At 43.4% G+C, this 13,092-nt stretch overlaps 1 protein-coding gene across 4 annotated transcripts in view; it reads left to right on the forward strand.

Annotated features, from left to right (window-relative positions):
* Positions 1 to 13,092, forward strand: part of LOC110460948 (MAP kinase phosphatase with leucine-rich repeats protein 2-like) — a 52,969-nt gene that overhangs the window by 19,366 nt on the left and 20,511 nt on the right. The window contains exon 1 of one of the 4 annotated variants that reach the window (XM_021514175.1): positions 801 to 1,083. The exons of 1 other annotated variant lie outside the window; for it this stretch is intronic. In XM_021514175.1, the coding sequence (XP_021369850.1) occupies positions 947 to 1,083 (137 nt within the window). In that variant the 5' untranslated portion in view covers positions 801 to 946. Of the gene's footprint in view, positions 1 to 800; positions 1,084 to 1,223; positions 1,281 to 4,193; positions 4,263 to 13,092 lie in introns of those variants that run through there. 2 more of the 4 variants (XM_021514178.1, XM_021514179.1) reach the window with 2 other exon arrangements.

Raw genomic sequence — 13,092 nt, forward strand, 5'->3', positions numbered from 1 at the left:
TTTGAATTGTGATAACCATTTGTTTTGATGATGACCCCATCGTGTTTTGAGGATAGCCCAACTGTGCTTTGAGGATAAATCTCTGTGTTTTGAGGATAGCCCAACTGTGCTTTGAGGATAAATCTCTGGATAGTCCAAATGTGCTTTAAGGATAAATCTCTGTGTTTTGAGGATAGCCCAACGGTGCTTTGAAGATAAATATCTGGATAGCCCAACTGTGCTTTAAGGATAAATCTCTGTGTTTTGAGGATAGCCGTACTGTGCTTTGAGGATAAATCTGATGTGTTTTGAGAATAACCCTTCTATGTTTTGAGATTAGCACTGGTATATTGCGACTGCGATTAATCTGTTGCAGTAATCCGTGTTACTGTTCCTGGTTCGTGTAGCCAGTAAACCTCAGTTTGTGACAGTATACTCATTATACATACATCAAATGGATGTCTTGAGGGTTGTTTAAAACGAAAAGACTTCGATATAACGGAGCTGTTACAATATAAAATTAATAAAATCCAAAGCTGTATACCCCAACGGCACAACAGGCTACAGAAGTCGTTAGGCGAGCGTTCTGCTGTGACAACATCAGACGTATAAGACCGTATGTGGCAATTGTCGATAATTTTACCCTTAAGGAATTAACTCCTTACACAAAATATTTACGTCATACAAACACGATCAGGTCAATTCAAACACAAACGAATTTCCGCCATCTTGAATTATATCAATGAGTACATTTTTTAGTTGGAAATACATCCTAACAGTCACGATCTGTCAATCACGAGTAGGCCATTCCCTGACACGCACGTGCATTACTCGGATTGAGCATTCGTATTACAATCAGACTAATTCACTTGTGTTCGTTTGAATTGGGAAGGCCGACCGGGTCGGGATATAATGTTATCAGAGAGGTAAAGGCCAGGGCAGGCACGTAGTGATTTAAAACACTTCTATGGCAACGTATCAAAAGAAAATACCTACAAAAGACAAAATGGTCATAATCAAGACATTTTCAATGAGTGAAAAGAGTGAAAAGCACAGTACAGCGTGGAATACTCAACAAGAAACAGATATCGCCGATATGTTCAGGTAGGAGGGGACTTAAGGAGAGCATGTGGTAGGACTGGTGATTACAAAATCGACTTGTTCATTTGTCACTAAAGTCTTGAGATACAACAGAGGAGGATGGGGTTACTGTTTCACGGCTCGATTGGAAACCACTGGGGTGCAACGGGGAAATGATATATAAATGGGAGGCACATGCGCAGGTGAGGAGCGTAGTACAGGTCAGTGTTGGAGAGTGGGGAATCAAGAATTTCAACAGTTTCTAACAAGTACACAGTAAAGGGTAGGGAGAACAATAGCTATGGAAGAGAGGATGTCTGGGTTTGTATACAGTAAGAGGGGCGGGAGGGTAACAGAGGCGGATGTCTGGGTTTGTATACAATAAGAGGGGCGGGAGGGTAACAGAGGCGGATGTCTGGGTTTGTATACAATAAGAGGGTCGGGAGGGAAACAGAGGCGGATGTCTGGGTTTGTATACAATAAGAGGTAGGGAGGACAATAGCTATGGAAGAGAGGATGTATGGGTTTGTATACAATAAGAGGGTCGGGAGGGTAACAGAGGCGGATGTCTGGGTTTGTATACAATAAGAGGGTAGGGACGGTAAAAAGAGGATGACAGGGTTTGTATACAATAAGAGGGTAGGGAGGGTAACAAAGGGGTATGTCTCGGTTTGTATACAATAAGAGGGTTGGGAGGGTAACAGAGGAAGTTGTCTGGGTTTGTATACAATAAGAGGGTAGGGAGGGTAACAGAGGGGTATGTCTCGGTTTGTATACAATAAGATGATAGGGAGGGTAACAGAAGGACGTCTCGGTTTGTATACAATAAGAGGGTTGGGAGGGTAACAGAGGAGGATGTCAGGTTTTGTATACAATAAGATGACAGGGTGGGTAACAGAGGAGGATGTCTGGGTTTGTATGCAATAAGATGATAGGGAGGGTAACAGAGGAGTAGGTCTGGGTTTGTATACAATAAGAGGGTTGGGAGGGTAACAAAGGAGTATGTCTGGGTTTGTATACAATAAGAGGGTTGGGAGGGTAACAGAGGAGTAGGCCTGGGTTTGTATACAATAAGAGGGTAGGAAGGGTAACAGAGGAGTTTGTCTGAGTTTGTATACAATAAGAGGGTTGGGAGGGTAACAGAGGAAGATGTCTGGGTTTGTATGCAATAAGAGGGTTGGGAGGGTAACAGAGGAGTATGTCTGGGTTTGTATACAATAAGAGGGTTGGGAGGGTAACAGAGGAGTATGTCTCGGTTTGTATACAATAAGAGGTTAGGAAGGGTAACAGAGGATGTCTGGGTTTGTATACAATAAGATGATAGGGAGGGTAACAGAAGGATGTCTGGGTTTGTATACAATAAGAGGGTAGGGAGAGTAACAGAGGAGTATGTCTGGGTTTGTATGCAATAAGAGGGTTGGGAGGGTAACAGAGGAGGATGTCTGGGTTTGTATACAATAAGAGGGTAGGGAGGGTAACAGAGGATGTCTGGGTTTGTATACAATAAGAGGGTAGGGAGGGTAACATAGGAGGATGACTGGGATTGTATACGATAAGATGGTAGGAAGGGTAACAGAGGAGGATGTCTGGGTTTGTATACAATAAGATGATAGGGAGGGTAACAGAGCAGGATGTCTGGGTTTGTATGCAATAAGATGATAGGGAGGGTAACAGGAGGAGGATGTCTGGGTTTGTATACAATAAGATGATAGGGAGGGTAACAGAGGAGTTTGTCTGGGTTTGTATACAATAAGAGGGTTGGGAGGGTAACAGAGGAAGATGTCTGGGTTTGTATACAATAAGAGGGTTGGGAGGGTAACAGGAGGATGTTAAAAACTTTAAACAATTCTCACGAATAACCAAAATGCCCAGGGTGATGATGTTTGGCCAGTAGTGGGTTAGGATGAAGAGCTACCATGTTTGTTTAAATGAATGACCTTCACTCATAGTAAATGTCACAGGTGTCAAATAGGTTTAAACTTTTAAACAGCTTCCTCTGAATAACCAAAATGCCCAGGATGTAGATATTTAGTCAGAAACATGCTAGGATGAACGGCTACCAAGTTGTTCAAATCGATTACCTTGACCTATATTGACCCTCTGCAGATGACTAGTTAGTTTGTCAGATATACCACAGAGCATGGCGTTACCATAATCCAATCGAGAGGTAACAAGTGAATGCACAAAAATCTTGCATGCATCTGCAGTTAAACTTCCGGATACAGCTGATGTTCCTGATCTGGTAGTAACAGGGTTTGGCAATAGCGGTCACTTGTTTCTCCATGTTTAGTGAACTATCAAAGTATATCCCTAGGTTTTTAACAGCTAGGACAGTCTCAATAGTTCTGGCACCGACCACCGAGCTGAAGAGCCATTGTTTGCTGACACTTTGGGGAAAAGACGATTAGAGCATGTTGGCGTTCATCCAGGTACTGATATCTGTCAGACAAGCTTCCAGATTTTGAATTGTATCCCAACTGTGCTGTGGTTTTATGACCATGTAAATTTGTGTGGCATCAGTATAGCAATGATAGCGAAGGCTATGGCGACGACAGATCTCTCCGATCGGATTGGAGTACAGGCAATAGTTTCGTGGTCCTAACACCGACCCTTGATGAACCCCGAAATCTAGTATTTCGTCATGTGAGGTGGTAGATCCGATGGCAACACACTGTCATCGTTCACTCAGATAAGTCTGTATCCATCATTGTGCGGTATCAGTCACTCCATAAGAGTACTCCAGACGTTTATAAAGTATGTCATGGTCGATGACGTCAAATGCAGGTGACAAATCCAGCATGACAAGCACCGCTCTGCACTTGCTATCCAATGCAGAAGCTATGTCATTAAGTACACGTAGGAGGGCCGTCTCAGTAGAGTGTTCCATGCGGTAGGCCGATCGCAGGTTGTCATAGAGTCTGTTTGCATGGGGATGAACCTCTAAACGCCGGGACACAACCTTCTCCAAGATCTTAGACAGCAAAGGCAGATTTGAAACTGGGCGGTAGTTCTTCAACTCCTCCTTGTCCATTACAGGCTTCTTCAACAATGGTCTAACATGTTCCTTCTTGAAACACAATGGAACCTTTGACTCAGCCAATGATTTGTTCATGATTGAGACAATCAACGGAAGCAGTGCTTTAAGACATTACTTTAATAGGTCTGTAGGCAGTGGATCAAGCTCACAGGACTTCGATTGCGAGGTGATAATGATATTGCGCAACTCGTCCTGGGTTGTTGGTGAGAGCTTTGTCAATATTATGGTTCCCCCATCAAATTTAATGTCAGCAGTAGTGACAGAGATATCAGCGGTAGAGTTCAGTAGAGTTCACTTCGGCAATAATTTGTCTGATCGTATGTATATGTATGTCTATGTATAATTCTATATTGGAACCATCTTATTTTAGTATCAGAGGTTAACTTGAACATTCCTAAGTTTATCTTTTGCCACCAAGAGTTATCTTGATGTATATCAAGATCAAAAGACCATTTTTCTTTGTATGTTATGTAAATTGTTAACCGTTTAATAGATAACTCATATGTAGAGATACCCCTTTGTTTATTTGTCAGTATGTTATAGATATAAGTTGGATAATGTGGGAATACAATGGGGAAACTGTGATTTCTTAGAAATGGCCATTGAGACAAATTGGCATTTCTTGGGCCATGCAATTTTGTTACGGGTGGTGTAAAAGAGAATTTCTCACAAAAATCGTCATAATTTATGATGAATTCTTCGCGTTCAGTACACAAGTCCTAAACCAAATGTATACCTTTATTTGACCATTGATTAACGTAGACTGAATTGTGATCAATTCCTATATTATTATTAAACCACAAAGGATGATAATATAGAAATTTCCTACATCTCTTTCTTACACTGGACAGCTCTATCTTACACACAGGGAAATGAGAGAAAAACGGTCTTCTTTAGGACGGAAAGTGGCAAAGGAATAGAGATCATTTAATACTGTACTTCCTTCCAGAACAAACTTTTGATGGATTTACCTTTTGTTTAAAAATAATTCTGGACCATGTATTATTTAAGAATGTTTAGGTTCTTTACGAGTTTTCTCCAAAGTGAAAGTACACAGATTATCACCTCTCATTAGTCTCTGAATCCAGGAAATTATCATCTATGTAGCAAATGCATCTATTTGTATCGTGTTAAGGCCACCTTCTTTGTATCTTTTGACCAGTTGACTTCTGGAAATTTTATCTGTTTTACCACTTCATACAAAGTTAAAACAGAGGGGTTCTATTTCTTTCATTATTTCCTTCTTAGAGTTTGGTATATTGATAAAAACGTGTGTTAACTTGGACAGTAAAATGGTTTCAACAAATGTAATTTTATCTATAGGACTTAGGAGTGCATCAGAAATTTGATTTCTCACAACTTGTCGTTACAATTAAGGTCTATAATTCTGAAAGGTTACACTAAATGTTATTCACACCTATGTAAAAGGTTCATTAGACCAGCAGAGATTTTTATCTGCACATATTCTATCGTCACTATTTTACTTGCTGCCTATCCAAATGCACTTTGTTTTTTCAGCGTTTGTTTTAATCCAGAGTATTTTGCATATTGGTCTAGATGGTCTGAACCGTTCAGGGTTGCTTGTTTTTGTAAATTCAGATTTCAAACCTGTTAAAATGTCTTCCAATGGGTAATTTGGGTATATATTACCTATAAAAATGTCTTTTGTTACTTTAATTATATTTTCAAGTTTATTAAATATTTCCTTATTGTTTCGTTTTTAGCCGCTCAATATGGTATGGTCATAGACCTAATATTTAGCAAAATCATTTCGAAAATAATTGACCATCAATGATGGCTTGAAAGGTAGAAGGGCCATTATTTGACATGTTATCTTGGTTGGTTAATCGGGGCTGTGTATTTGTTTGTCCTGTTTTTTAAAAAAAGGGTTTAGTTGAAGAGTTATGACCGAGTGGTCCGTTGTATAGACAGGGGTGATACTAGTTTTACCTTTATCATTTAAGAGCTCAGCTGATGTAAGTAAAAAGTCTAGTCTTGATTTCTCTATAGGAATTTTCTTAAACCATGTATACCGTTTAATTGTGGATTGTTTGATGCGCCATGGATCCAGGAGGTCAAATTTATTAATGATATTTTTGAACTCTTCACTGGCTTGGGTTTGATTTCTGGAAACATAATTCCAACAATCCAAGTTAAAGTCATGTACCAATGATAATTCTTCTTCTACTTCTGATATTTGTTGTTTAAGGCGCTTATAGAAGTTCAGATTGTCCCTATTAAGACCGTAAATATTGTTATTTTAAATTTATTCTGTATTTCTGAATTGACTGTGAAATCATTCCAATCTTTATTAGTAACTGAAGAAATCATTTTGTATGAAAAGATGTTATTTACTTACTCCGCTTCCATGGCTTAACAAACATTCATAACCCCATTGAGCTCTTATTATTTTTTCGTCAGTTTCAATAAAATGAGTGTCCTGAAGATAGTACAGCGAGTATTTTTTATCCCAATTAGTTAAATTCATCTCTACGTTTTCCAAGATCACGGAGGCCTTTGCAGTTAAGGCTCATTATAGTAACATTGTCAGGGAAATTGTTTCCTGCGACTGGGAAAAAAACCCACCATCCAAAACCATACATACAACAACCTCTCACACACATTACTACTGTTCCGGACCCGTTCATGGGTTGGTAAATGATGATGTAGGAAAAGGAAATCTAACCCTATTTCAAAATACAAATGTCAAAAAAGATAATGTATTGTCAGGTTTGTTAGATGTAACAGGTGTTTGTAACAAATGTAGCATCAATTTAATTTTGTGTGTATTCTTCCCACTTCTGTTCTTCACTTTTTTAGATCTCAAGCCACACCCCTTTTGTTAACGACCCACGTATCCTCGGTTGACAGTTTCCCGTCTGTCTGAGGTGGTATGCCACAGTCTAGTTTAAACATATTTATTGCCAAAATTAGACAAGGGATTAGGCACAAGTTATAACAACTTATCAACGCCTTCTCCCAATATACATTTGAAATGACATTACAATAATGACAATAAATATATACAATTGTTATTACAATTCGAACTCAAAATCTCTTGCTGGATTTAATAAAGTTTTGCACAGATCTAAATATGTTTGAGTTAAGGTCAACGGAAAATTGTGAATTGCCAAATAAAAGAATTTCTAAATTTAACGCAACATTATTGTTTTAATTAACAATAGGATTGGGTACAGGCATTGCCTATAAAAGCCCCTTTCCATACAGAAAGACATACATTTCAAATATATACTGCTTATAATTTGAAGATTAACCTTTAAATGAGCTAATCTTGATAAACAAAAGGTAAAGAGTGGTGATATTTGGCAAGTTGCATTCGGAGATGAAGGGCTATAAGGTTTGTTCAACGTAATGACCTTGCTCTATTTTAAGGTCACAGGGGTCAAACGTTTTAAAATCTTTTAACAGGTTCTTTGAATGACTTAAAGTCATGCATACTGATATTTTACCTTTTTAGATATCTTTTAAAGTTACAAGTGTGAGATTAATACCAGGTGAGCAATGCAATGCAGGCCCAGTGGGCCTCTTGTTGTATTGTGTACGGGTGATCTGCTTTAATATCATTTATGAATCCCCCCCCCCCCCCCCCCCTCATCTATTAAGGACGGTGTCACTTTGTATCATTTATGGATTATCGCCCTTGTATCATGTATACAGGATCTTCCCTTGAATCTTATGATGAGCCCTTGTTTGCTTTTTGGACGATTTCCCTTTGTTTGGCGTTTGTTCTTGTATTGAGAATATGTGATCTCGAAAACATTACCTACGTTATCTATGTTATATTTATCTGTCTCTCTTTTTCATGTTTTGATAGTAAATTTGACTTTGTCCAAATAAGCCATATATACAGAGGTCAGTTTCCTTTAATGTAGTGTTCAGTCGATTACAAGGACTTGTATATACACAGGAGGAGGAGGAGGAGGAGGACACAGGGAGAGGAAAAGGAGGACACAGGGAGAGGCAAAGGAGGACACAGGGAGAGAAAAATGAGGACACAGGGAGAGGAGTAGGAGGACACAGGGAAAGGAGGAGGAGGAGGACACATGGGGAGGAGGAGGACACAGGAAGAGGAGGAGAAGGACACAGGGAGAGGAAAAAAAGGACACAAGGAGAGGAGGAGGAGGACAGAGGGAGAGGAGGAGGAAACAGGAAGAGGAGGAGGAGGACATAGGGAGAGTAAAAGGAGGACACAGGGAGGGAAAACGGAGGACACAGGGAGAGGAGAAGGAGGACACAGGGAGAGAAAAATGAGGACACAGGGAGAGGAGAAGGAGGACACAGGGAGAGGCAAAGGAGGACACAGGGAGAGAAAAATGAGGACACAGGGAGAGGAGTAGGAGGACACAGGGAGATGAGTAGGAGGACACAGGGAGATGAGTAGGAGGACACAGGGAGAGGCGGAGGAGGACACATGGAGAGGAGGAAGAGAAGGAGGAGGACATAGGGAGAGGCAAAGGAGGACACAGGGAGAGGCGGAGGAGGACACATGGAGAGGAGGAAGAGAAGGAGGAGGACATAGGGAGAGAAGGAGGAGGAGGCGGACACATGAAGAGGAGGAGGACACAGGGATAGGAGGAGGAGGACACAGGGAGAGAAAAATGAGGACACAGGGAGAGGAGAAGGAGGACACAGGGAGAGGCAAAGGAGGACACAGGGAGAGGAGTAGGAGGACACAGGGAGAGGAAAAAAAGGACACAAGGAGAGGAGGAGGAGGACAGGGGGAGAGGAGGAGGAGGGCACAGGGAGAGAAGGAGGAGGAGGAGGGCACATGGAGAGGAGGAGGAGGACAGAGGGAGAGGAGGAGGACACATGGAGAGGAGGAGGAGGAGGTGGACACATGGCGAGGAGGAAGAGGAGGAGGAGGACGCATGGAGAGGAGGAGGAGGAAACAGGGAGAGGTGGAGGAGGACACATGGAGAGGAGGAGGAGGACAGAGGGAGAGGAGGAGGACACATGGAGAGGAGGAAGAGAAGGAGGAGGACATAGGGAGAGTAAAAGGAGGACACAGGGAGGGAAAACGGAGGACACAGGGAGAGGAAAAAAAGGACACAAGGAGAGGAGGAGGAGGACACATGGAGAGGAGGAGGACACAGGAAGAGGAGGAGGAGGACACATGGAGAGGAGGAGGAGGACACAGGGAGAGGAGGAGGAGGAGGAGGACACATGGAGAGGAGGAGGACACAGGAAGAGGAGGAGGAGGACACATGGAGAGGAGGAAGAGGAGGAGGAGGACATAGGGCGAGGAAAAGGAGGACACAGGGAGAGGAGGAGGAGGGGGAGGACACATGGAGAGGAGGAAGAGGAGGAGGAGGACATAGGGAGAGGAAAAGGAGGACACAGGGAGAGGAAAAGAAGGACACAAGGAGAGGAGGAGGAGGACACATGGAGAGGAGGAGGAGGAGGACACATGGAGAGGAGGAGGACACAGGGAGAGGAGGAGGACACAGGGAGAGAAGGAGGAGGAGGAGGACACATGGAGAGGAGGAAGAGGAGGAGGAGGACACAGGGAGAGGAGGAGGAAGACACAGGGATAGGGGGAGGAGGACACAGGGAGAGGAGGAGGAGGAGGACAAATGGAGAGGAGGAGGAGGAGGAGGAGGACAAAGGAAGAGGAAGAGGAGGACACTGGGAGAGGAGGAGGACACCGGGAGAGGAGGAGAAGGACACAGGGAGAGGAGGAGAAGGACACCGGGAGAGGAGGAGGAGGAGGACACAGGGAGAGGAGGAGGAGGAGGACACAGGGAGAGGAGGAGGACACATGGAGAGGAGGAGGAGGACACAGGGAGAGGAGGAGGACACTGGGAGATGAGTAGGAGGACACAGGGAGATGAGTAGGAGGACACAGGGAGAGGAGGAGGAGGAGAGGACATAGGGAGAGGAGGAATAGGACACATCGAGAGGAGGAGGAGGACACAGGGAGAGAAGGAGGAGGAGGAGGACACAGGGAGAGGAGGAGAGGACACAGGGAAAGGAGGAGGAGGACACAGGGGGAGGAGGAGGAGGACACAGGGGGAGGAGGAGGAGGACACAGGGAGAGGAGGAGGTGGACACAGGGAGAGGAGGAGGACACAGGGAGAGGAGTAGGAGGACACAGGGAGAGGAGGAGGAGGACAAAGGGAGAGGAGGAGGAGGCCACAGGGAGAGGAGGAGGAGGCCACAGGGAGAGGAGGAGGAGGCCACAGGGAGAGGAGGAGGACACAGGGAGAGGAGGAGGAGGCAGGGAGAGGAGGAGGAGGACACAGGGAGAAGAGGAGGAGGACACAGGGAGAGGAGGAGGAGGAGGACACAGGGAGAGGAGGAGGTGGACACAGGGAGAGGAGGAGGACACAGGGAGAGGAGGAGAGCACAGGGAGAGGCGGAGGACACAGGGAGATGAGTAGGAGGACACAGGGAGAGGAGGAGGACACAGGGAGAGGAGGAGAGCACAGGGAGAGGCGGAGGACACAGGGAGATGAGTAGGAGGACACAGGGAAAGGAGGAGGAGGACACAGGGGGAGGAGGAGGAGGACACAGGGAGAGGAGGAGGAGAACACAGGGAGAGGAGGAGGAGGACACAGGAAAAGGAGGAGGAGGACACAGGAAAAGGAGGAGGAGGACACAGGGAAAGGAGGAGGAGGACACAGGGAGAGGAGGAGGAGGACACAGGGAGAGGAGGAGGACACAGGGAGATGAGGAGGAGGACACAGGAAGAGAAGGAGGAGGAGGACACAAGGAGAGGAGGATGAGGACCCCTAGAGCACAGGATCATCAATACACGGCAGTGTTTATCCAGATATTGACGAGCGTTTCACTGCATTTATCGTATCTAATTACAACATATATAATCTGTTACCTTGCCAACCAGCAACTCTACTGTTCGAGAATTCAAATAATCCTTTGCCATCCATCTACATATATATCAACCTTTCACTTAAAGTTCAGCTAGACTTGTGACGTCACCAATATATCATGCAAGTGAAAAAATAAGGCATGTTGACTAAATCAGTGTTAATGACAAGTCAGTCTAGGACCTAGCCTTACATGTTGACTAAATCAGTGTTAAGGACAAGTCAGTCTAGGACCTAGCCATACATGTTGACTAAATTAGTGTTAAAGACAAGTCAGTCTAGGGCCTAGCCATACATGTTGACTTACTCAGTGTTAAGGACAAGTCAGTCTAGAACCTAGCCATACATGTTGACTAAATCAGTGTTAAGGACAAGTCAGTCTAGGACCTAGCCATACATGTTTACTAAATCAGTGTTAAGGACAAGTCAGTCTATGACCTAGCCATACATGGTGACTAACTCAGTGTTAAGGACAAGTCAGTCTAGAACCTGGCCATACATGTTGACTTAATCAGTGTTAAAGACAAGTCAGTCTATGGCCTAGCCATACATGTTGACTAAATCAGTGTTAAGGACAAGTCAGTCTAGGGCCTAGCCATACATGTTGACTAACTCAGTGTTAAGGACAAGTCAGTCCAGAACCTAGCCATACATGTTGACTAACTCAGTGTTAAGAACAAGTCAGTCTAGAACCTAGCCATACATGTTGACTAAATCAGTGTTAAGGACAAGTTAGTCTAGAACCTGGCCATACATGTTGACTAAATCAGTGTTACTGACAAGTCAGCCTAGAACCTAGCCATACATGTTGACTTACTCAGTGTTAAGGACAAGTCAGTCTATGGCCTAGCCATACATGTTGACTAACTCAGTGTTAAGGACAGTTCAGTCTAGAACCTAGCCATACATGTTAACTTACTCAGTGTTAAGGACAAGTCAGTCTAGAACCTGGCCATACATGTTGACCAACTCAGTGTTAAGGACAAGTTAGTCTATGGCCTAGCCATACATGTTGACTAAATCAGTGTTAAGGACAAGTCAGTCTATGACCTAGCCATACATGTTGACTAAATCAGTGTTAAGGACAAGTCATTCTAGAACCTAGCCATACATGTTGACTAAATCAGTGTTAAAGGCAAGTCAGTCGAGGACCTAGCCATACATGTTGACTAAATCAGTGTTAAGAACAAGTCAGTCTAGAACCTGGCCATACATGTTGACTACCTCAGTGTTAATGACAAGTCAGTCTAGAACCTAGCCATACATGTTGACTAAATCAGTGTTAAGGACAAGTCAGTCTAGGACCTAGCCATACATGTTGACTAAATCAGTGTTAAAGACAAGTCAGTCTAGGACCTATCCATGCATATTGTCATCGAGATGAGTATCCTTGTTCACAAAAGCGATTATTGAGGGATAGGCTTGTTTAGATATATAAATAAATTCGTTTGGCGAAAGGTGAAAAACAATATTTTCAATTAATTCTGATCATTGTTTGGGTCAATTAATTCTGATCATTGTTTGGGTCAATTAATTCTGATCATTGTTTGGGTCAATTAATTCTGATCATTGTTTGGGTCCTATATTTCTGATCATTGTTTGGGTCCTATATTTGAAACGATTCAATTTTAAGCTCGACATATGTTGGTTGGGTTCTGGAGACCGTCTTGTTTGATGTCCTGTGTGATCTGTACTGTAAAGAGGCGCCTGTCGAGACTGTCTTGTTTGATGTCCTGTGTGATCTGTACTGTAAAGAGGCGCCTGTCGAGACCGTCTTGTTTGATGTCCTGTGTGATCTGTACTGTAAAGAGGCGCCTGTCGAGACCGTCTTGTTTGATGTCCTGTGTGATCTGTACTGTAAAGAGGCGCCTGAAGTCAATATCCACTTCGACATCGTCGATCATGTTTTAACTAAAATTGTTATTACATATGATCGCGTTATAAAAAGGGCAACTCTTTATACAATAATTGTTGGAATAATCTGTCAGATGACCTGTACTATAAAGAGACACCTTAAGTCGGCCAGGATAATCTCAGTGCGCAAACGTCTTAATTAGGTTGATCGATCAGAAAAATGGTTTATTATAAAACAGCGTGTTGCCAATAACTACAGGTACGATCAGGCTGCCTGTAGTCGTGCTGGTACAA

Source organism: Mizuhopecten yessoensis, unplaced genomic scaffold (assembly GCF_002113885.1).
Source record: "Mizuhopecten yessoensis strain PY_sf001 unplaced genomic scaffold, ASM211388v2 scaffold10525, whole genome shotgun sequence".
In the NCBI taxonomy this organism is placed as follows: Eukaryota; Metazoa; Mollusca; class Bivalvia; order Pectinida; family Pectinidae; genus Mizuhopecten; species Mizuhopecten yessoensis.